The 26,148-nt window shown below is 35.1% G+C and overlaps 1 protein-coding gene across 7 annotated transcripts in view; it reads left to right on the forward strand.

Annotated features, from left to right (window-relative positions):
- LOC149792522 (liprin-beta-1-like) overlaps positions 1-26,148 on the forward strand; it is a 195,395-nt gene that overhangs the window by 155,042 nt on the left and 14,205 nt on the right. For all 7 annotated transcript variants that reach the window (XR_016423582.1, XM_089971141.1, XM_089971143.1 and 4 more), the window contains 3 exons: positions 1,785-1,973; positions 13,139-13,291; positions 20,950-21,012. Coding sequence is in view for 6 of the 7 variants with exons in the window: in XM_089971141.1 (XP_089827267.1) it covers positions 1,785-1,973; positions 13,139-13,291; positions 20,950-21,012 (405 nt within the window). In the remaining variant the exon portion in view is untranslated. The remainder of the gene's footprint in view (positions 1-1,784; positions 1,974-13,138; positions 13,292-20,949; positions 21,013-26,148) is intronic.

Raw genomic sequence — 26,148 nt, forward strand, 5'->3', positions numbered from 1 at the left:
GAAGGCCTGTTGTCCATCACCCATCATCATCAGTTCTACTGGACCAAAGAATCTTAGGCGATGGACAACAAGCCATCTAATATCATCAGTTCTACTGGACAGAGGAATCTTATTAGATGGAGTGTTCTCCATCACCTATCATCATTTCTACTGGACAGAAAAATGTTATTTGGTGGCCTGTTGTCCATCACCCATCATCATCAGTTCTACTGGACCAAAGAATCTTAGGTGATGGACAACAAGCCATCTAATATCATCAGTTCTACTGGACAGAGGAATCTTATTAGATGGAGTGTTCTCCATCACCTATCATCATTTCTACTGGACAGAAAAATGTTATTTGGTGGCCTGTTGTCCATCACCCATCATCATCATTTCTACTGGACAGAAGAATCTTATTAGATGGCTTGTTGTCCATCACCCATCATCATCAGTTTTACTGGACAGAAGAATCTGATAAGATGGCCTGACCTCTTCATGTCACAGACTAGAAGACCTTATAGTATGACCTGTTGTCCATCATCCATCATCATCAACTCTACTTGTCATAGACCAGAAGAACTTATGGGATGGCCGTTTTGTCCATCATCAGTCAGCATGAACTCTACTGGTCATAGACCAGAAGTTGTAATTGGATGGGATGTTGTCCATCATCCATCATTATGAGTTCTACTAAAGAACTTGTCGGATGCTGTTGTCTGTCATTCTTCCATCTGTCTGTTGCCACAAGTTATTGATAGTCCTCCAAAGATACCATACTTCAATGTTTGCTATGAAACTTTACACATACATTCATTGCCTGGTCTAGTTGGTCCTAAATGAAAATGGTTGTACTCAGACATCCAATATGGCTATCACAGTGCACAACTTGCAAATGTTATCACTATTCCTCTTGACTGGATTATCTTATCAACATGTGGTTTTCATTAAAGAAAACTTATTGTTATATCTAGTTGGTCCTCAGTGAAAATGGTTTCAAGCCATTTTATTTATCAGGGATTGTGGGGTTGACAGTACTTTTAACACAGAATTGGCTATATCATGCCAGGGAAATGGGAGCCAAGCGCCTTTCCCAAGGACATGCTGACCCAGGCTGGCCTCTTCACTAAAAGTACTCTGTCATAAATAAAAATGTTGCCAAGCTGACATCCCATATGTGCACCACAGTTGCCAATTTGAAATCTTGTTGTAACCAAAAAATGTCAGAGATGGTTTCAACACAGCCAAATGGAAGAAATTTTCTGATCTTCAATTCCTGGAAATTCTTTTCAACCATAGATCATCTTTTGTTGTATCCATTATTGGTAGGGGTGGGAGAAGCAGGAATATAATTATATGAGCATATTGCTCACCATTGAACTTTTTGGACTTTGAGAATGTTTGTCAGCACAATTAATCAAAAACCACTTAAGATGTATAAAACTTTAAGATGGATAAAATTTGGTATGCTTGTTTGTTTTCTTCTCTAATGACTTTATTAGATTTTGAGGCTGTTCACTTCTTCTGTTTTTCTTTTCTCCATATTTTTGTAGCTTTCTGGACTGTGGACTTTTTAATGCTTAGTCCTTGTTAGCAAAATCACAGCAGGTAGACAATTAATATTTTGTTTGCATGTTTCTATGCATATGTATATGAAATTTTGTATGACTACCATTGTTTGTATCCTTGAATGACCCTTTGACTTTACAGTTTAACCGTGACAATATATACAGCTTGAAGGTGATAAATCAAGCTATGTGACATACAGTAAATCATTAAAGTGAAGTCTGCTTTCCTTTCTATAGGTGCTAGAGCCACGATTCAATGCTGAATTATTTGCCCAATTATTGTCCATCCCAGGCAACAAGACACTTTTGAGACGGCATCTCAGCACCCACTTTGTAGCGTTAATAGGCAACGATGTTCAGATAAAGAAACGAGAATTTGAATCAATGCCAGGATATGTTCCTCTGATTCCCAACGCCAAAATTAAGGTAAAGTCAGTTATTGTCTATTGTCTATTGTCTATTATCATAAGTATGCAAGTATAGTCAAATATTTGTCCTACTTTTCTGGTAAAAACAAAATAATCACTTCACAGTTTTGTGTTCAACTTTATGTTTAAGAGTCAAATACCGAGGTGAATAGATCGTAACAAGGAGTGGAATGGTAGGTTTTTAAATACCTGTTTTGAATATCCTGTAATTGTGTCAGATAAAGAGATCAATACATCGTAGCAAGGAGTGAGACACTTGGTTTGTAAATATCGGTTTTGCATTTGCTGTTGTTGTGTCAAGTAAGATTCACCTGGTTATAAGGTATGGCCCTTCACAATTACAATATTCGGGGGGGGGGGGGGGCAATTTTTCCTTCAGATGCAAGGCTCAGTAATGAACTCCTCTGCTCATATTAATGAGTGGTGGCTGTAAAAGGAGAATCACTTTTTAAAGATGCCTGTCCAGATGGACCAGTAGCACTTTAAGCAGATTTGTAAAATTGACATGACTAATAAAAATTCCAGCTCACTTGCCCTGCAGAAAAGTAGCCAATTGAAAAAATTTCAAGCCCTATGATAGTTGTGATGTTTAACACAGTAGTTGTTTAATTTAAGATTTGTAAAGTCACATTCATATATTTTATACTTTTAATTATTTTTTTTAAAAATAATATTGGCTTATAATTAAAATAATGACATATTTTAGATATTTATTGAGATCCCTGCATCAGAGCCTGGCATTTCATGCATTATATGGCTCATTTTTGGGCACCATTACTCAAAATAAAAATGCCTTTAAAATACTTTGCCACAAAATCAGCCACGCAGATTTAACCAAATATGATGGAAAGCATCCTACCATAAAATTCATTTAGTTTTTATACAAATAATGCTGTTCTATCCATTAAATATGGCCTTCATTGCAAAAATAGAAAAAATATTGAAATTACTTCTCAAAATGCACTAAACGGAATTTGATCAACTTTAGATGATAAGCAGTCTTGCATGATGGTTTTAAATGCTTTCAAGATAGCATACTTACAAAAAATAAAATGACAATTAAATTACTTGATCTCAAAAACCAGTCAACATAATTCTACAAAATTTCACAGGATGTATCTTGCATTAAGGTGTTCAAAGTGTGCACTCTGGATGCTTATCTATCCTCCAATATGGCTACCATCACTAAAAATAAATACTAAAATAATGATATGTCAAAAAGCATCAAGCTAACCATGATTGCTTGGCCACATCCCCTTGCATGATAATGATATGTCAAAGAGCATCAAGCTAACCATGATTGCTTGGCAACATCCCCTTGCATAATAATGATATGTCAAAAAGCATCAAGCTAACCATGATTGCTTGGCCACATCCACTTGCATTCAGCTTGTAGGTACATATGAGCCAGGTGATTGATCTAAGGCCCTGGTAAACATTTTCTTCAAATCTCTATGTCTACTGTACTGTTTTGTGACTTTGTCCTCAGAAATATTGGAAAATACTTAAAGGCATTAGATATAATTATATTAACTACCTGCCATTATACTAATCATGTAAAAGAATGAAAATTAGTTGTTAAAGGAGTATTTGGAATTACTTGTAAAATTTATACTAGACTGATCTATGGACAACATTGTGTATAATAAAATAACTTTTATTGGCATACAGAAAAACATTATTTATAATACATAAGTAAGGATCAATAGAGATTTCGCTGTATGCAGATGTTAACTGGAACATGAGGGAAGAATTAGTGTCATTTAACCAGACTCTGATGTGGCTCAGTGATGCCTCCATTAAATCTCAAATGAGGTTTTGGTAAAATGCTTTGGAGATTTCTGTTATCGGCTTAAGGTGTGTTAAACTTTAAGCAAAACAACAACAATATTTCTCCCATTATCAGATTTTAGTTAGACTCTTTTTCTGTAAGAAATTCAAAATTCTATTATAATTTCCAAAGGATATCATTAAACATCATTTTGTAAGCAGAATCTGTGTCACAAGGGTTACATAAATCAGCCAATGAAAATGTCCATATTTGTGCAAAACATGACATCATCTTGTCATCATAATGATGTGTTACATCATCTCATCAGCCAGTCAAAATAACTTGTCCAAATTTTGTGGAAACCTTATTCTTGTGTTACAAGAAAAACTACCAGACCCTCATTTGCAAAGTTCTCAGTGAGGCAACTTGAGAGGTTGGGTTGAGCAGGATTTGGGAAGAGCTTTAGCAAGAACATTCAGATTGCTTTGGAAAATGATTGCACATCAGAATGGTGTGTTATTCTTGCATGATTGCACATCAGAATGGTGTGTTATTCTTGCATGATTGCACATCAGAATGGTGTGTTATTCTTGCATGATTGCACATCAGGATGGTGTGTTATTCTTGCATGATTGCACATCAGAAATTATGAATTGTGTGCAGGTCACCAACAAAGCAAAACTTCATTATAACAGGAAAAGTGGTATTCAATTACCATGTATGATTGCAATGTTTGAGTACGGCTGATGTCACAAAATCACTTACCTGAGAATAATTGCTGTTACATCAGTTGATAAATGTAGGGAAGATTTCCATTGGTCAGAACATAACCATGTGATCAGATCCTATTGTATTTATTTCTGTATAAGCTGTAAGGAGAACTACACTTGTATAAATAGTACCATGTGAAAAGTAATTAATGTAGACACTGAATCAAAGGCTTGCACACCGCATGCCTTTTAAAACAAAGCAAAAATGGTGGGTTGATATTTTATTTAGAAAATTTAATAAATTGATTTGACAGATTCAGATAGCAAATCTTTATAATTTTTCTGAAGATAAATGATTCTTTCATTGATTAGGTTTGGAAAAAAAGCTGGGAAACTCAAAATCTGCAAAGAACATTGTGGCTCTGTTGTACTGCACTTTCACTGTGGATCGTTACAAATGAATTTAAAACTATAGTGAAATGGATATATGGGTTGGGAGGAGTGGGGTTCAGATACTAACATTGTAACAGTTAGATTCACAGTCCTACAATGTAAGATGCCGAACTTGATAGTTACAATATGGAGAGTGGGGTGTATGGTAAAAATCCTGCTACTCCCCAATGTAACATTCATGGTTGACATCTTACACTGTTTGACTATTAGACCCCATCACTATAATTATTTTCTGATAGTCTTAAATTTCATTTATATTTAGCCCCTGTAGGTGGCCTGAATTGTTCATGGACACAAAAAATAGATTTAAAGAAGTGAAAATTGGTTTTTCACGTGTCTGGCAATATACAATTCAGCCATTTGACAATAAACTCATAAGAGCATCCGATCTAAGTCATTCATATGTGAAACAAAACAACACATCCTTTGCTCATAATATTAAACTTCTCAGATCACATTTGCCAATTTAGATAAAAGATTAAGACCATGCTGTGGAATGTTCAAAACCTTAGATCGCCTACCATTGGTAGAATTTTTTTGTTTGATGCTGACATAGCTATTAGGTTGTAGATGGAGAATCCCCTGTTCTATAAATAGCTGTGTAGCAGACACCCTCAACGAGAATTCATACACTTTAATAAGACTCTAAATTTGATAGGAATTATATTTTAAAATAACAAAATAACAATAAATAATAAATAAAATTATAAAGCATTGAAATTATAAGCGTTTAACATTATATTAACTGTCAGTTGCCAACTCACACAGCTTACATAATACCAATTGGGTTTTATTTACTGTGCTAGTCAACAGCTGACAGTTTATACCATGATAAAGTCAGAAAAAACAACATCAAACAAACTCATAATTAAATGGAACTATTTTTGGGAATCGGCTGGAATGTAATGATCAGTGATTGGTCCATTTCTGATCAACTGTACAATTTAGTTAATTGGAGATATTTTCAACAAAAAAGTCTTCTTGGAAATGTAAATTTTGAGTACTGTAGAATATTTGCTTATTATTGGTGGATTGATTTTAGTCATTAGAAAATAAGAAATTAAACATTACACTCAGTGCTAATGAAAGTGTCCATCAGTGTTGTTTCCTGTGGATGTTTACTAAATCATGATTTAATTTTACACAGAAGCATGGCCTTATCTGAAAATGTTCAAGTACTTTATTACTGGTTTTGATGGATGTATATGTAATGATATCCCAAGGAATATTAATTGACAGTCTGTGAAAGAAATTGAATAATTACCATTTAAAGCAATGTGTAATCAAATTCTAAAAACTTAAGCTGAAAAAGTACCACATACATGCATTACCTGTTTGACTTGAACTTTGTATTGTTTCCAAAATTTTTCATGCAAGTCAGAACAACCCATATTGAAATATTTTCTGTTTGCTGTAAACATTGTCTGTGCTGGATGCAGTTCAAGTTTGATTTGATTATGTTTGCCTTTTTCATAATCCTTTGGCCTAATTTATATTTTCTGAGTTATTTGCCAGTGCACATTGGATGAATCCAAAGCCTGACTTTGTGAAAGCAGCATCCACTTTGTTTTCCCGGTTGAAAACTTTTTTAATTGAGTCACAGATTTAACACATGAATTAGTGCCATACTAGAGTTTCATTTATTTATTGTTGGTGCCTTTTGTGCAGCTAGCAACTCCCCGTAATCATGTTGCACTCATAGCAAAACCATTACAATTTTGGCCTTCTTTTATTGAAGTGGCATATTTGGAAGCATAAGCCCACTCTCTACATAAATCGACATGCATACCCACATATGTACGTACCTTCCTATGTACGTACATATCCAAACTTGCTAATCCCAACACGACGGTCTCAGTAAGGCATTTTATATTTTTCCATAAGCTGGACCAGTTTTTAGTAATGTCTAACAAGTTATCATGTACTGCTGTTGTAAAGTTGGAAGCGTGTGTTTAAAAAGTTTCATATTTGAAACTAATGCAGTGCTGGTAAACATAATGTTCAACTGAAAAGTGTGTAAAGTACATGTTGACCTTATTTGCCTCAAGTACAACTGTATAAACTTTAGTTACAAACCATATGCAGCTCAATGAATTGTTGCTATCTGTCAGTTTGACATAATTCTTTTAAATTTTGACAATTTCACACAACACTGGCAATCATATTTCCTACCATGGCAAATACTTCAGTAAACACATAATGTCCAGTAAACATAATTCTGTCTCTTTCTGCTTTTATTCACATGAATCTGATTTTTTTTGGTACTGAATATTAAAACTTGTTAAGATGCATATTTTCCCTTTTGTCTTCAGCATGTAATGTTTGCTTGAGACCATTTAAAAAAAAAACTATAATCAGCAATTTGATCATGCAGATACTTTGCATGAAAAAATATGTCCAGTTTAAAGCATCTGTGATACTACTGTAATGTTAGTCTGGTTCCCTACCTAACTCAACTAAATCCAATACGAAACCTGGATCCAAATCAACATAGACAAGCCAGTCATCTGGATTTTGCCACAACAATCATATTTCGATAGTTTTTGCTTTATTCTGTAAAAACATATTTTAAAGGTCATTTTTATAAGACTTAGGCAGAATCATAAGGGTTGGCAATTCTGTCCACCTTCTTGTATCTACCTATTTAGACACCTATATGACAGTATCTATCAATCTATCAACTACTCTATCAATCCATCTACCTATCTATCAGTCTATCCACCTATCTGTCAGTCTGTCTATCTATCTATCAGTCTATCTACCTGCCTTCCAGTATTTATGAAATGTATTAAACAAGTTAGCCAGTGGGTTTTTTTTGTCCAAATGCAGATCTTGCTCTCCAGTTGCCTCTTACAGACATATTTGATTTGGATGGTCAAAGAGAAATTAACTTTTACTTGACCTAAATAGGTTGTATTGACTTGCACTTTAATCATTGTTTAGACAAGTATATATGGTACTTGATGATCATTGTATAGACAAGTATATATGGTACTTGATGATCATTGTATAGACAAGTATATTTGGTACTTGATGATCATTATATAGACAGGTATATATGGTTCTTGATGATCATTGTATAGACAGGTATATATGGTACTTGATGATCATTGTATAGACAAGTATATATGGTACTTGATGATCATTGTATAGACAAGTATATACTTGATGATCATTGTATAGACAAGTAGTGCTTGATGATCATTAAGTTACTTCAGTCTGATAAAGTTGAACAGTTTACTAGCACATTTATCATTTGCCACTTAGTTGGTACTTGATTTGAAGGCTGCAATAACATGAACCCGTTCTTCATTATGTACTTTTTTGGAAGATTTCATCCCAAGTAATCAAACCATAGCCCCCCCCCCCCCCCCCGAGAAAACAGTAATAGTTTATTGTTAATTATGTCAAATCATACTCGATAGCTTAGTTGCTATGACCAGTCTTTGCTTATTTTGAATAATCATGACACGTCTAGCTGGAACTGAGCATGTCATGCGTGAATACACACGTCTAACTTACGCATAAACCAGCTGACATCTGCATACATAAGCTGAACCCTGAAAATAATTCCAGTAGGAGATAAGTTAACATATTAGGCTTAAAATGAAACTTTGAAATGTTCAAGTTTTAGAATGTTTCAGTGTTCAGTAGCCTTTAAGTATTGTTGCCATATGTTTGGGAGACATAGATCAATGTGCTTTTTTTTAAAGAACTTGGATATTGAGGGGTGGGTGGTTGGTAATGCTAGATAAAATATTCTTTCCTAATTTACCATTTAAATTGTTTTATTTCTTTTTTTCTCCTTGTAGAAAAAGGTATGTGTGTGGTAAACAAGTTTGATGTAACTTTATATCCATTACTATTATATTATACATGTATCAAGAAGTAATCCAATAATTATACATGTATGGAAGGTTCTTGTGGGCATCATATAAACCTTATCACGCCTGTCTCTTTTAGTGTATGCATCACCCAAACTTTCCTATATAGATATTACATTATATCCAATATATTGATATAATCCTTAATTCTAATATATGTTTATAAATAAGGCATTAGAGGCCTTCCAATTATAGCATCGTTTCTAACTTATTAAAATAATGATATATTTCACAATACACATCTAAACCAGCTTCTAATGAACTCAGCATTTAACTATTCATACTAACGATGAGATAAAATTTATTCCAAGAAATAATAGTGTTCTTAGAAGCTTTGGATTAATCCATTATTCTGATGCTATTTAGAAATTCTTTTGTACAATGTCTAACAGGCTTCCAGTGTGTTTTGAGCTCACTTTATTGGTAATCTGAGTCGGATTTGGCTTCCAGTGTGTTTTGAGCTCACTTTATTGGTAATCTGAGTCGGATTTGGCTTCCAGTGTGTTTTGAGCTCACTTTATTGGTAATCCGAGTCGGATTTGGCTTCCAGTGTGTTTTGAGCTCACTTTATTAGTAATCTGAGTCCGATTTGGTGTCAAGGAGAAGTTGGTTATAATGAATAGTTACTTATATTTTGGGACTAACTGCAAACAAGATATACTCTGATCTGACATTGCATAGTGCACCAGCGGGTCAGTTGTTGTACCGATTACTTCTGACAAAACTGCATAGACCCATATCTGCTGGCACATAATGCAGTGTCAAATCTGGGTCTCTACAGTTTACAGTTGAATCTGACTTCTAGACAAGCATATATGGTACATTGGTAGTTTGGTAAGAATTTTGTATTGCAACGATGAATTTTTTTATATATTTTATGGATAAAATTTGTTCCGTATCTACAAATATTTGCTGTGCACGATAAATACTTGATTAGGAATTTATGTAAGACATGAATTGTATCAGAATCTCCATTTTCGTGCCAAGATAATTATTTTACCCTCATGAATATTGGGCATTTCAAAGTGTTTTTGCTTTTGCTTATCACATTTATAGTTTTCCAGAATAACCTGTCACTTTCTTTATAAACTTATCATGTTAACATTTTGCTCAATATTTTTTTCATTTGTATCTTTTTATTTATTGATAACCACCTTTTTTCATCTGTTAAAACTGGCATAAAAATTATTAGCAGTTTTGTCTTAACATCATTTTCCAGAATGAAACTATAAATAGCTATATGAGAAACCTTGTCTTTAAAAATTATGAAAACGACTTGAAATTATTGAAATACAAGATTTTATAAACAAATTTTATATTTATCTACATATATTCATGTGTTTATTCAACCTTATTAATCCCATTATTGATACAATGCTTCCCAATATTACTGTTATTATTATTATTATTATTATTATCATTATTATTATCTAGTGTTTTGCATATATGCATGGCCATGTTTTTTTATCCCATACATCCCATTTTCACATTGTACTTAGAACTGCAAGGATCAGATCATTCCCATGTATTTTTTATATTTAGAGATTTTTTTTTAACCTGGTCTGTTACCCACTGTATATTTGTATTGTTTTGGAACATTGTTCATTTAAGGAGATCATTTTACAAAACCATAGAGGTACAACTTTCCCTCATTATTACACAGTATTTGGGTTCCATAACCATAAGCCACATTGATGTACTTAACGTTATTATAGGGGGAACCACTGTATGTACCAAATTGCAATTTATTAATGACAGCATTATACACCAACAAAAGGAGCAAAGTTTGCTAAATAATGGTATTTTGAAAGGGAAATAACATAGTTTCACTTTTTTTAAAATACACAGTGATATAATTTTGGTTATGGGTACCATAGTGGTATTACAATGATCAAGAGTTGTACCCACCTTACTTCAACTGCTGTCATTTTAAATAGGCATATTCATAGTGGTTTGAGTGCACGTTTGAGTGCATTGATAAATATATCAAAGTAGGTGTCATGAATATTAGGATTCATTTTTCACATAGTTTGAGACAAATAAACTTGCCCTACATAATGTTATTGTAAGTTTACATTAACGTATCATATGCATTTTTAAATTTGACTTGTTGATAAACAGTGACCAGAATTTTGCAAGATATATAATGACTTAGATTTAAAGTTAATGAAAATTCAAAAACTATTTGGACCAAATTTTACTCTCTATTTATGCCTGTTACTGTGTTTGGTCACAGTACGAAATTTTGGTACCATATACACTTGCTTATAAAAAAATCAAGTCCAGCTGGGAAAAAATCAAGTCTTATAATGCACCAGCAGTTCAGGGTCAGTTGTTCTACTGATTACTCGTTAAAAAAATGCATAGATCCAGAGCTGCCATAACATTATGCAGTAATTCAGGGGTCTGTGCAGCTTGCTGTTGAACTCCCCTATAAATGATTAAATACGGTGGTATTATTTGCTTTTTTCTGTTAGATTAGGCTGTTTGATACACAGCTGTTGACCTTATTCAGTTAGATCAGACTGTTTGATATACAGCTGTTGATCTTTTTCAGTTATATTAGGCTGTATGATACACAGCTGTTGGATTTTTTAGGTTGTTTAATATATAACTGTTGACCTGTTTCAGTTAAATCAGGCTGTTTGATACACTTCTGTGAACCTTTTTCAGTTAGATCAGGCTATTTGATGTACAGCTGTTGGCCTTTTTCAGTTAGATTAGGCTGTATGATACACAGCGGTTGAATTGTTTTAGGCTGTTTGAACTGTTAACCTGTTTCAGTTAGATCCAGCTGTTTGATATACAACTGTTGACCTGTTTCAGTTAGATCAGGTTGTTTGATATACAACTGTTGACCTGTTTTGGTTAGATCAGGCTGTTTGACATACAACTGTTGACCTGTTTCAGTTAGATCCGGCTGTTTGATATACAACTGTTGACCTGTTTCAGTTAGATCTGGCTGTTTGATATACAACTGTTGACCTGTTTCAGTTAGATCAGGCTGTTTAATATACAACTGTTGACCTGTTTCAGTTAGATCCAGCTGTTTGATATACAACTGATATACAACTGTTGACCTGTTTCAGTTAGATCAGGCTGTTTGATATACAACTGTTGACTTGTTTCAGTTAGATCCAGCTGTTTGATATACAACTGATATACAACTGTTGACCTGTTTCAGTTAGATCAGGCTCATATACACCCTTTTACAGAATTGAAGATTTTATTAATTCATTAAAATGTCCCTGTATGAATTCTATATACAATGCGACAGTGTATGTGTATGTATGTTGCTTGATGTCTGTATATGTTGAACTAGACCACACAACAAAATTGGCAGTTTGATAATAGCTAGGTTTATTTACATCCTAGTTTCATAATTATTGGGCAGAATAAGCTAATTGATGTTTAAAGCCAAATAGAACACATTTTTACTTAACCCAATTCTCTTCTTGTGAGTCATTGGATACCCTCACTATCACTATCATTGGGTATACCAGACTTGCTCATAAAGTGACAATGTGCAAAAACAACAACATACTTGATCACTGACAATGTGTAAAAACAACATTATCTTCTTTTGCCCTGAAACAAAGAGCTTGCACACAGAGGGTTATGGTAAAATCTACAAGCATCCACTCTGTGAATGGTAAATATATATGTATGTAGCTAACAGCTGTACTTGGGTCTTACTTTTGTGGATTGGGTTTTTACCAATTTCTGCCTTGTTTGGTTGAAGCCAAATTTATTAAAATAATTTGCATGCTCAGGTCTATATTGAATTCATAATTTCCTTTAATACAATAAGCATGTTCCTTTGTTACTATTATATAATTTTTGTTTTCATATTTGTATGATCATTAGTAATTTCCCATTCTCAGAGCACCTTAAGAGTTCAAAATTTTCGACACCATCACATTGCCTTCACTGATGATGCTTATTAATTATCCAGAACAAGGAATCAACCTTTTCAGTTGTATTTGTATTGTTTTAAAACATAACAAGAAGTACAAAGAATATATTCTTAATTATTGATTGCATTTTTAATTGTTTTTTTTTTCTTTTCTTATGCTTTTGTCACTAAGCCAGTTGTTCGTTCAAAAATGGATGAAAAATGTACCAAGGCTAAGCTAGTCTTGAATTTATGTTAAATTTCTTTGCTTCCTTCCTTCTAGTCACCAGTACTTTAATAATTAATTTTGTGCTTGTTATTAATTAATGTTCATTATTGATATTGTGTCCAGATTTTTTAAAAGTCTTGCCGAGATTTAAATTTCTTGTGGAATTACTGGATCCATATTCACCATTTCCTGTTAACAATATTTATTTTCCCATTCTTCAGAATCGAGGGAAATTCGCATTGTTTGGTCACAAGAGAAGTAAGTCAGAGACAGAAGCTGATGGTTTCATATGTCCACTAGATCTGACCACACCTATTAGTCAGGAACAGCTTCGAAATGGTACTGTGCCAAGAAATGAAGCTCAGGATGGAATGGTAAGAATATTATTCTTAGAATCAGTCAAGCTTGTGAATGCATCTTGATCTGTGTGATAGATGTTCTACAAATATTTCCGTAGACTGATTATTTTATAAATTTCAACCAGATTTTTTTCATTCATATCTATCTATCTATATATATATATATATACACACACACACACACAGTGCTTTACTTCCTTTCACATGATTTTCCATATATCTCTTTCAGCAGACATTTTCTCTTAACCAGTTCTTATAAAACTTTTAAACTTTGGTCCAAAAAAATACTGACTTTGACTGATATTGGTGATTGCTAATAAGTATTCCAGAAGTTGAAATGGTATTATTTTTGGATTTTTTTTCTCCTCTGGTGTTTGAGTAAAACTAAAATTAATTCCAATCTTATTATTTTATTGAAACAAAATGTAAAAATAATCCTTTTTGAAGTTTGAAAGGAAAGTAAATAACATTTGTACTCACTGCAAGTCCAGCTGCCGAGTGCAGTCATCCAGATCTGCTGTCACAATTTTTCAGTTGAGCGCATGCAGTTTGTTAGGAGTAATTCACTATGTAACACAATTTTTGTTCCTTGGTAGTAAGTGTTATTTCGTAATTGCTTATGCCTAAAAAATGTAGAAAATGGCTGTTATTCCCCACAAACTTTGCTTTTGTGACCAGGACAGTGATATTTTGAAATTTGCCTATTTCCAGTGATGTTGTTGTTGTTGTTCTCGGGGTTAACGCCATTTTTCAGCACAAGATAGGCTATACATGGCGGCCAGTGTAACTGGTGGAGGAAGAACCACTGACCCACAAGAAGCTACTGGCAGGCTTTCCCATGTACCCATGCTAGCCAATCCTTGGACTCGAACCCATGCAGGCAGAGGTGAGATGGCAGTGATCCGGAACGATGAACGCTTTAGACCACTCGGCCACTCCGGGCCCCTATTTCCAATGAGAAAACAGGCAAATTTGTGTCTTTTAGTTCACTTAAAGTCAGAAAAAAAACATATGAATCAAAATTAACATATATTTATACTAAAGTAATACAAAAATGACCACAAAAGAAGTAGAAGTAAGTAGCTTTTCAAGATTTACGATTATACTGTAAATCACTTTAATGAATCAGCCCCCAAATGTAGTCTTCCATCATGTTCTCGTTATACTGTCATTGGTTGCAGCATTTGATGTCTAGTATATCCTGGTGGAAGCACTCGCCATGCTCCTCTGAGTACGGTCCCAAGTTCTCCATGAATTTATCAAGATGAGCATCAAGGATATGGACTTTGAGGGACATCCTGAAGCCCATTGTGCCATAGTTCTTCACCAGTCTCAACCAGCTCCACATAGTTTTTAGCCTTGTGATTGCCCAAGAAGCCTCAAACCACTGTAACAAAGCTGTTCCAAGACACTTTCTCCTTACTAGTGAGCTCTTGTGGAATTCATTGCATTCCAGGATCTTCTTTATCTGTGGTCCAACAAAGACACCAGTTTTGACCTTTGCCTCAGACAGCTTAGGGAAGAAGTTTTGAAAGTACTTGAAGGCTGCTGACTCCTTATCTAGAGCTCTGACAATATGTTTCATAATACCCAGTTTGATGTGCAGTGGTGGCATCAGCACCTTCTGGGGGTCCACCAGTGTCTCCCACTTGATGTTGTTCCTCCCCACAGAGAACTCAGTCTGCTGTGGCCAGTCCCGCCTGTGGTAGTGTGCCTTCTGTCTGAAAGACTTCTTATGATACCTTGTTGGTTGTAAATGAAAAGGGTGCCAGTCTTACTTCCGTGATAGCTGCCATGACAACTGCCTTAAAATCTTGTAACTACTCTCCCTGATCTCCCTGAATGATTGATCATTATGACATGTTTGGGTTTTTTTTGTTTTTTTTAAACCAGAATCTCCCAATGAAGTCTCCTTTTTCCTAAATCAAAATGGTGCCAAGTTGATGTCAGTATGTGCAAATTTTAAAATACTATCATCACTGAAGAATATCAGAGTTAGTTTCAGCACTGAACTGTCAAAAGGAAGAAATGGTCTTATCTTGAACTCCTAGAAATTCTTTTTGCACATTGCTTCATTAGTCCTGGATGGAGTCATGTTTTAACTGTAAATTTCACGAATTTAGTTAGAGTAAACTTCACTGGAGATAAAGAAGCCTGGATACATTTGAAGATTTTTTCCATAACATTACATGAGAGGATTCTTGTTTTTGTTCTTGGCTAATTATTAACAACAACAACAACTTTATAGTGCTTAGAGACAGGACAGTAGATACAAGTAGAAAAACTCAAAAATATATGCATGCCTTTATTATACAGTCCATTGTGTATTGTTTGCTGTATGTTTCATGTGTCCATCAAGAATTGTTTTAAATTTTTTCTCTAAAACCATTGGACCAGTTTTGACCAAATTTGGCATGAAAGGCTTTGAGATTGATACAAATAATGCTGACCTGCCTTCATCTATGGCCACTGCTATTAAAAAGAGTAACAACCCATTTAAATGAGTTCTTAAAAACCTTGACTGACCTTCCTTACAGAAATATTATCTGTGATTAAATATATCTGCTATTACTAGAAGTATAAAACCTGTAAATAACTTTTTCCCCAAAAGTGCATAATAGAATTTGCAAAAACTTGTTACAGAACATCTTGGCATAAAGACCATTCAAGTTTGTAGAACATTATTCTGCTCTACGATTCACTATTTCCACTAAAACACTAAATCCTTCCTAAAAGGACTGCTGAAGACAATTTGAAAATATTTGACAGAATACATCCAAGAATTCTGAACAAGATTAAACACTGTCATAGATGGCTTTCAACTTTTTACAAACGATGCTGATCCAAATTTAACATCCTGGCTTCAAGATTTTTCAGCTTTGTCAGAAAATGCCAACCTCCTATAAAAAATATGTGGCCATCATTCCTAAAGTAGAAGGGCCTAGTGGTTAGAGCGTCCGCCTCGGATGCAGAAGGTCGTGGGTTCAATCCCCGGCCGAGTCATACCAAACACTTACAAAAATGGTACAAACAGCTGCCACGCTTTGCGCTCAGCATTAAGAGGTTAGTGTTAGGACTGGTCGGTCTGGTGTCAAGATGATGTGACTGGGTTGGACATCATGCTACATGTCTGCAGCATGATGCCCCATTGCTAGACATCACTATAAACTGCAACACTGCAGACATCATAGTGATATGACTGAAAAATTGTTAAAGCTATGTTAAAATCCAAATCACACACACACTAAAGTAGAAGGGGGCCCCGAGTGGCAAAGTGGTCTAAATCGCTCACAATAACGGATCACTGCCATCTCACCTCTGTCTGCGTGGTTTTAAGTCTTGGGTTCGGACAGTGTGGGTATGCGAGAAAGCTTGATGTGGGTTGGTGGTTCTTTCTGGGTTGTCCCGTGTTCTTCCTCCAACATTTATACTGGCTGCCATGTATAGCCTATCTTTTGCTGAAAAATGGCATTAAACCCTATAACAACAACAACTAAAGTAGAAAAAACTTTACATGACTTCTTCAAAATTGATGAATAGAAGACCTTTCAAATTTATACAAGTGATGCTAATCCAGTAGCAGATATGGTCACCATTACTGAAAACACAATAACCTTTAAACGATTACTTCTCCAAAACTGCATAACAGAATCTAATAAATCTAAATAGAAGGCATCCTGGCATGAAGCTGTAGAAAGGATGCTTACCAATATAAGAAAATCCTGTAAATGTTTTCTTCTAAATAAATGCAAAGCATTCTGACAATGAGAGCTTTCAAATCTGTACAACTAATGCTGATCCACCATCAAATATGGCCACTGTTACTAAAAATAGAAATTCTTGAAATGACTTCATCTAAACCTTTGAGTAGAATTTGATGAAACTTGACAAAGACAACCTCGTCAGGAGAACCTGTCAGGTCTCTAAAGATGATGCAAACCAACTGTCAAATATAGCCACCATTACTAAAGATACAAAAAACCTGTAAATGAAGAATTGAAACTGCTGCGTAGAATTTGACCTATCTTTATAGAAAGCATCCTGACATTAAAAATCATCATATATAATCACCATTGCTAAAAACAGAACAACATTTAAATAACTTATTTTCCAAAACTGCACAACTGAATTTGACCAAATTTGACAAAGAGTTTTTTCAGATTTGTGCAGATGATGCTACTATAAGTAGAAAAATGTTTACACAACCTACTGCTAAATAGATTCCAACCAACTTTGACACAAAGTGTCCTGGTAAAGGGGCCTTCAATATTGGACAGATTATGTTGACACAAAGTGTCATGGTATAGGGGCCGTCAATATTAGATAGACAACTTTGATGCAGAGTGTCCTGGTAAAGGGGCCTTCAATATTGGACAGATTATGTTGACAGAAAGTGTCCTGGTCAAGGGGCCTTCAATATTGGACAGATTATGTTGATAGAAAGTGTCATGGTAATGGGGCCTTCAATATTGGACAGACAACTTTGATGCAAAGTGTCATGGTAAAGGGGCCTTCAATATTGGACAGATTATGTTGACACAAAGTTTGCTGGTAAAGGTGCCTTCAATATTGGACAGATTATGTTGACACAGTGTCCTGTTCAAGGGGCCTTCAATATTGGACAGATTATGTTGACAAAGTGTCCTGGTAAAGGGGCCTTCAGTATCGGACAAATTATGTTGACAGAAAGTGTCCTGGTAAAGGGGCCTTCAATATTGGACAGATTATGTTGATATTCCATCAAATATGGATGCAGTTAAGAAAACCTGAAAAACCTTTGAATAGTTTTTTTCATAATATACGCAGTCAACAGCATTAAAAAAAACATCAACAGAAAGCATTGTAAAGACCCAGATTTCTTGGCTAACTAATCTTGTATTTGACACTTATGCAGATGTCATCTAGGTGTGCAGTCTGAGGACCACATAAACTTCTTGTTTTAAGTTCATCTGTGATTTGCCTTCTGGGGCATATTATTTGTTTTCAATGTTTACAGCTTTGGTTGCATGAAGTGTATTAACTGTTTTTTCATTAGTTCATGTATTAAAAAATGTATTATTGTAGAGGTAGAAAAAGACTTGTTGCAATCTTATTGTTTAGTGATTGTTATGACTTGTTTATTTGATAAATGAAAATAGAATAATTAAACTTGGTTAGTCAGTTTCTTTTAAATTTTTTAAAGATAATTCATTACCATCCTATCTCACTTCTGTGTGAAAACTTTGCAAATACTATATACTGTTGAGTATAAGAATCTATTTTTTGAGGTTTCATTTTTCAAAAAAAGTAATGTCCCTACTGCTTGCAGCATTTTGATTGATCAGCTCCTTCCATCCCTACATATGCCTATCCTTATGTCCCAAGATGCTTGTTTGCATTATTGCATAACAAGTTACTTATGTAGAAAATGAAATTTGGTTGGCATATTTGTATACATGTATAGATCAGTTGATTTGATTTTTAGGTAATTAAAACATTTTATTTGTCATTTTTACACTATTCTTTATTACTTTTTTTGTGCTTGGACATTTTAACAAAAATCTTGTTAGCACAATTAAGCTAAAAGCACTTTAGGGAATAAATTGTAATTATTTAGGCATATTTAAATTGACTTACTAGATCAGATTTTCAGGTTAGTTCAGTAGATTTTGCATAATTTATATATTTTTTTCTTTTTACACATTTTATAATTTTTAAACTTTTTGTACATGGTAGAGCTTAAGGGATGGTCTGTTTGTCCAGCATCAGTTGTCCTTCTGTCTGTGCTTTGGCACAAATTTGTTACTGCTAATCCTACATTACATGGAGGATGCACATGAAGATTTACTCATCTGTTCATCCCACTGTTTTGTTGCCTTTAATGAAAATGCTGCTACTAAAATATTTACATGGCAGCCATCTTTAAAATGTTATTGCTACTTGTTCTGAATTGATGGCGATCATACCAACATGGAGGGGCTCCGAGTGGCCGAGTGGTCTAAGGCGCTCACTGTTATGGATCACTGCCATCTCACCTCTGTCTGCATGGGTCCAAATCGCAAGTTTGGCTTATGTGGGTATGTGAGAAAGCTTGGCAGTAGCTTCTCGTGGGTCAGTGGTTCTTTCCAGGGTTTTTCAGCTTCTTCCTCCACCATTAATACTGGCCGCTATGTATAGCGTATCTTGTGCTGAAAAATGGTGTTAAACCCCAAAACAACAACAACAAAAATCATACCAGTATGGGGTTTACACTGAAAGATTTATGATGATGTCAGATTGGTCCCAAATGTAAATGATGCTGATCTCTAAATGTAAATGGTGCTGATTTGACACTAATATGGGCATAATAGCAGCCATCTAAAAAAATCTTGTCATATTGACACAGGGTTTTCACCAGACGATTTCTAGCTCTAAATGTAAATGGTGCTGTTTTGACACTAATAAGGGCATAACAGCAGCCATCTAAAAAATCTTGTCATATTGACACAGGGTTTTCACCGACGATTTCTAGCTCTAAATGTAAATGGTGCTGATTTGACACTAATATGGGCATAACAGCAGCCATCTAAAAAATCTTGTCATATTGACACATGGTTTTCACCAGACGATTTCTAGCTCTAAATGAAATTGCTCCCAATCTGATGTCTAATATGGTTCCACAGCAACCATCTTGAAAATCTTGTTATAGCTACTCCTCCTAAATGGATGGTCATATCAATGCGGTGTTTTCTCTGAAAGACTTATTGTCTAGTTGGTCCTAAATGAAAAGGACGCCCACAGTGGCCGTCTTGTACTGACTTTCCTCCTGAATGAAAAGAATAACACCATGGGGTTTTTGCCAGGAGACTTCTTGTGATATCTACGTAATCCTAAATAAAAATGGTGCCACTTGAACACCCAATATAGCAGCTACATGGTCATCTTAAAAATCTTGTTATTGCTGCAGTATGGATAATTATATTAACATAGGTTTTTTACTAAATTACTTTTTTGATGTTGGTCATAAAAGAAAATGGTGCTTCTCAGACATCCAGTATGTTAGCCTGCCACAGTACCCATCTTGAAACCCTTGTTATCATTATTGCTCCTGATTGTGTGGTTTCATCATTCAGCCATTAAAAGGAAGAAAATTGTCTTATTTTGAATTCAAGGAATTTTGTTTTTGCCAGCAGATCATTGTTCTTGCAAAGGACTTTTAGATTGAAACTAATCACAGACTTGAATCACTAGTCATCTGGAATGCATCCCTGTTTTTGTTGGATTTAATTAAGCAGTTTTTACCTCATTTTTTTCTCTTTTTAGCAAGTTATTTGATTTCAGGATAATTTCTAAATTTACAATTCAGACCTTTTTGTTTTGTGTATGTCTGACCCATGCTAATAAGGTTAATAATGCACACATGGCTAATTGTGTAGAGTTGGTGATATTGCTTGTGCATGGCTAAACAGTCACAATGCTTGTGCATGGCTAATTAGTCATATTGCTTGCATATGGCTAAGGGTAGATAAGGGTATTCATGTATACATGACAACCTTGTTTGCACAACAGAAACATTTAACAGTCTGATTTTGATAAATATTCTGGAATTATTTTAATAACTTATTTCTTTTCCTTGTGATAGAGACCTTTTTTATTTCCTGTTTCTCTGAACCTACAATGCTTATGAAGGTGTTGTTGTGTATTCTTCCTTTCAGCATAAGGATGAGAATGCAGCTAAAGAAATTGGAGCATTTTCTAAAGAAATATCTACATTAACAGTAAGACTGTTTCACCTATTCTTATTTACACATATTCTTTGGAAGGAAGATGTTCATTCTAAACTTAATACTGGATTTAATGTACTAAAAGTTCAGAATCTTCTAATACATAACGTCACATAGAGAGAAAAGAAACAATTGTAATGGGGTGAAATATGCTTGATTGCACAAAAACTTGAACCTGTGTCCTTATTAATGCTAGACGGGTGCTTGACCACTTTAGTTATTTAAATGAGTCCCAATTTGGACTACTTAACAAAGATGAAGAAAAACAACCTACAACTTAGAACACATTCTTGGTATACAGTGAAACCCGTCATAAACAGTAAACCATTGCTGTGTAGAATGATTCATAAAACTGACATATAGTTTCCCTACAGATAAATTTCAGAAGTATACACAATAATTAAGACAAGCAGCGGAACAAAAATTTGTTAGGGTATTTTTTTCTTTATAGACTCACCCAAATGCAGGGTGCATTATGTTATGATACAGTCTATCTGTCTGCCTGTTACCATTTTCATTCTTGCACAACAACCTAAGTAATGCACAATCTGCAGTTCTCAAACTGTGTGGGTGGCTCGAGTAAGAACAAAACCCCTATTAAATTTAGGACCAAAAGGTCAAAGGTCAAAGTTACTTTTGAAAGAAGAAACATGGTTTATGCTCAATAACTTAAGTTCTCTGCCATCTACAGCTATCATACTTTGTGGATGGCTTGCACTTTTGGAGTGAGGGAAAAAAAAGTATGTTGATATTGAGATCACAGGGTCAGTTGTCAAGGTCACATGCATCTTGACCAAATTTTGCAGATGGCTTGCACTTTTGTTAAGGAAGAAACCTATTAGTTTTGGGATCACAGGATCAAATGTCAAGATCACTGACTGGAAGAAATATGGTTTCTGCATAAAAACTGAAGTTGTCAGGCATGTACCTTTACCAGACTTTGTAGATGAGTCACATGTTGTGTAAGCAATAAGCCTGTGGATTTTGGGGTCAAAAGGTCAAAGTCAGGTCACTGTGGCTCACATAAAAATTGCTTTTGCAGAATAATTTTTGTTGTAGAGTAAGTTCCTTGACCAAACTTTCTGGATGGTGTTGACTTTGGATTATAAAAAAACCTTCAAATTCTGGGATCCAAAGTTAGATACAATAGTCATGATAAGTCTAATAAGAAAATAATGGTTATTGGTTATTTAAGTTTAATTCAAGACTACAAAGGTAACTGAGACCTGTTGGTCAGTAATCTAATACTAGTGCCTACACTGTATATTTAATTAAGGACTGGAGTATAAAATACTGCACACAGTTTTATTATTACTTTTATAAGAGTTTCATTAATATTGGTTTAAACATTTTTTAAAATCAAAATTAATATTTGCATTAATATAGTTTTTTTATATTTGTTCTTCCCATAAAATCAAATCATAACTTGTAAAAATGAAAATTATTAGACTTGAGAAATCACAGTCTTTTTGCACCTGTTATCTAGCATGATCCCCATTAATATTTCATGCAAGCTTTGTTCATGTCTCCCAAGGCTGGTTTGATTCAATATTTGTGGAGATGGTTTTGCATCTAATTTGCTTATACCTTTCCCACATATTTATAAGATGGATTTATGAACATTGCCTGTCCCCTTATAGTAAATGTCAAACTTCCAGTGTGTCATATTTTTGTATGCAGTTTTAGCTGTTGACATTTCTTCGAATGACAGCAACTGTAAGAGACAACATAACAGAAAGAAATTGCCAAATGTACATTGTCATTTATTGTCAGAGGATATGGGACTTGTTTTTCTGTTGTCTAATTAGATTATAACTTTCACCATATTGATACAGATATTAATACCATATTGATACAGATATTGATACCATATTGATACAGATATTAATATCATATTGATACAGCTATTAATACCATATTGATATAGATATTGATTCCGTATTGATACAGATATTGATACAGATATTGATACCATATTGATACAGCTATTAATATCATATTGATACAGATATTGATACCATATTGATACAGATATTGATACCATATTGATACAGATATTAATATCATGTTGATACAGCTATTAATACCATATTGATATAGATATTGATACTGTATTGATACAGATATTGATACCATATTGATATAGATAATAATGAACCTGTCTCATAATTGCCCTTACTACATTTTTCAGTTCAAGACAATGTTATTACTTTTGTATTGGCAGCTGCAGTATCATCATTAATATTTTGCACAATTTTTTTTTTTTTTTTTTTTTTTGTTTCAAAGATTTTGCTGGTCAGATATGGTATTGAAATATCATAGCATAGTCAACAGGTGAAGTTGCCTTTGTATAGAACACCGTTTCTCCTTTGAATACATTCTCCAATCACATTATATTCCTCCATTAGGAATATTATTCTGGTACTTTGTGAATCCAGCACTACTAAAAGACAAAAATCATCTTATCCTGTCTATTTTTAGATAGACAAAGGGCAGTAACTCTTGTCCATTACCTCCCCTTGATACCACCAGGTGTCACCAGATTTTAGCTTCACTGTGTGCTGAGATAGAGTGCATTAGCCTACAACATTCCAGCCCTTTATTGTGTTCCTATGGACCCATATAACATTCATTTCGCATTTACAGTGCGGATTTATTGATCTACTGCAGGTTGTATGCTTTATTTTACAATTTCTGCCAATATTTTGTGAGATTTGTCACTTGTTGGGACTTAGTCTTGTAGGACCACTCTCCTACCACGCTATTGTTGACCTAACACAAGGTCATTATGGGTTAGCATACATTTGACTTTATTCGCTTACTCCGTCTGCTGCGGAGCTCTAAGTAGCGAAACTCTGAAGCACTACTTGATAATTATGCATAATTTATTCGTATTTCATGCTGTTTTGATAGAATTACGGTTTAATTATTGATCAAGCATGAAGCGTAAGTTTTTAACAGGGCCATAGGTTTCTGATGTGACACTTCTTCAATCTGTTAGTTGTGACCGTTTTTAGCAACCTAGTTTTAACACATTACTAGCTGCTGCTTTAGTTTCTGTGCGGGGCCTCAAGTGGCTGAGTGGTCTAAAGCGCTTTCCGTTACAGATCACTGCCATCTCACCTCTGTCTGCGTGGGTTCGACTCTCGGATTCACGTTATGTGAGAAAGCTTGCCAGTAACTTCTCGTGGGTCGGTGGTTCTTTCTGGGGTTTTCCCAGGTTGTTCCTCCACCATTAATACTGGCCGCCATGTATAGCCTATCGTGTGCTGAAAAATGGCGTTAAACCCTACAACAACAACTACAACAACAAAAAAAGTTTCTGTGCCTTTTGTCGTTTCAGCATATATAAATTAAACATTCTATGGGCCACTTCAGAGCATGGAAGTTTGCCATGACTCCTGTTTTGTTTATGTTATATATATATGTGGTTTCTGTTAGCAGCAGCTATAACATGTAGTTACGACAGCGTTTTGTATCAGTGACCTAGTAATTTCAACATATTTACTAGTTTCTGGGTGTATTGTTTTGTGTCAGAGCTTAGTAGCCTATCTACAGTATTGTCCATTTTTTATTGACTATGCGTTGTGCTTAAGCTTAATGTAATACCATACACTTACCTGTCTGTTAGTTACGCAAGTGTTTTAATGACCTAGTAATTTCAGCCCATTACTAGTCTTTTGTGTCGTTTCCGCAGAACATTTATTTAATCGATCTTAATGCAGTTTCAAAGCATGGAAGTCTGCCATGACTCCTGCTTTGTTATGTCATGTATACATTGTTTCTGATACACAGTGTCTGTAATATGTAGTATGGGCTGCTGAGTTAGATGATTTATTCTATTAGCTAGTTAGTCACATAGTAATTTGCTTTGTTTTCTCCCATCTTGTGTCGTTTCAGGAGGAATGTTTACTACACGCATGACATGCATGTGCACAAAGATTGCCCTGTTCAGCATTGAACGGAAGGAGCTAAATATGCATTGTTTGGTCGGAAGACACATGCACTGCTGTGCTTCAGAAAGTGGCAAAGGGAAAGAGAGACAGTTGAGGTCATGGCAGGATACCGCTGACATCCTTGACATCCCTAAGTCTCCATTCCAAATCAGCCTCAGTGGCAAGCCTTGTGGGAGACTCTGGAAAACTCCCCCCCAGTAAAGTTCGTTACACAGAACCAACACATACTGTTATGTCAGGGTATGGAGAGTTGTGATAAAAAACACCACAAATGCCGAAAATTCTGTGCAACTAGTTTCACATTTAATTTATGCTTCTCACTGGGTATGGAGAGGATAAAGGAGGCGACCATCCATCATTGGATAAGATGTGTCTATCGGTACAGCAGTTGAAGACATGCTGTCATCAATCTGAGCAAAACATTAGGGAATATTCCCCAGTTTTAGGCAACCCAGATAAGTGAAGCCTTCACATATGTCAGAGCATGGCCTTCGGGCCAGCAAATCAGGGTGCATGGGATTAACGATCAATCAGCTGGATCCAAATAACAATAATAATAATACTTATGCACTGACACCAGCTGTCTAGCTGACACTGGCAGTCACCCTGACAGTACCAGCAATGCAACTGTCCCAGCATGGAGACTTCTTAGCCAGAATGGACCAACTACACAATGTTTACGAGGATCTTAGTGACAGATCCATCCATCTAGAAAGGGCAGCCAGCAACATATCATTATTTCACCTGCGATTTTATGACAAATCTGCCCATTCAGCCACAGCTTTGGAGCAGCTGGCACAGGTGTGTGCCAAATTGACATATATGCAGCGACAGTGCTGGAAAGGCTGGCAGTGCTGGAAAGACTGGTAGTGCAGTGATGCCAACCATATGGGAAAGGTGCGAGATACCAGCATTGCGGTGATGCCAACAGTGCGGGAAAGGACAGTGATGCTGGCAGTGCTGGAAAGGACAGCAGTGCCATCTTTACCAACAATGCCAAATATTTCAGTACTCATAGCTTATATTCAAGGGAGATCTCGTGTTTTGCACAGATACGACCAAGTGGAGTCCTCAAGGCCATCTGGAATGACTTATGCTGCGCTTGAAGCCAAGCCAGATGAGAACCCAGCACACAGTAAGGGTGATGAGTCATCAATTGTCAGATGTGCAGCCA

Source organism: Sinohyriopsis cumingii, chromosome 9 (genome assembly GCF_028554795.1).
Source record: "Sinohyriopsis cumingii isolate HCF-2022 chromosome 9, ASM2855479v2, whole genome shotgun sequence".
Taxonomy (NCBI): Eukaryota; Metazoa; Mollusca; class Bivalvia; order Unionida; family Unionidae; genus Sinohyriopsis; species Sinohyriopsis cumingii.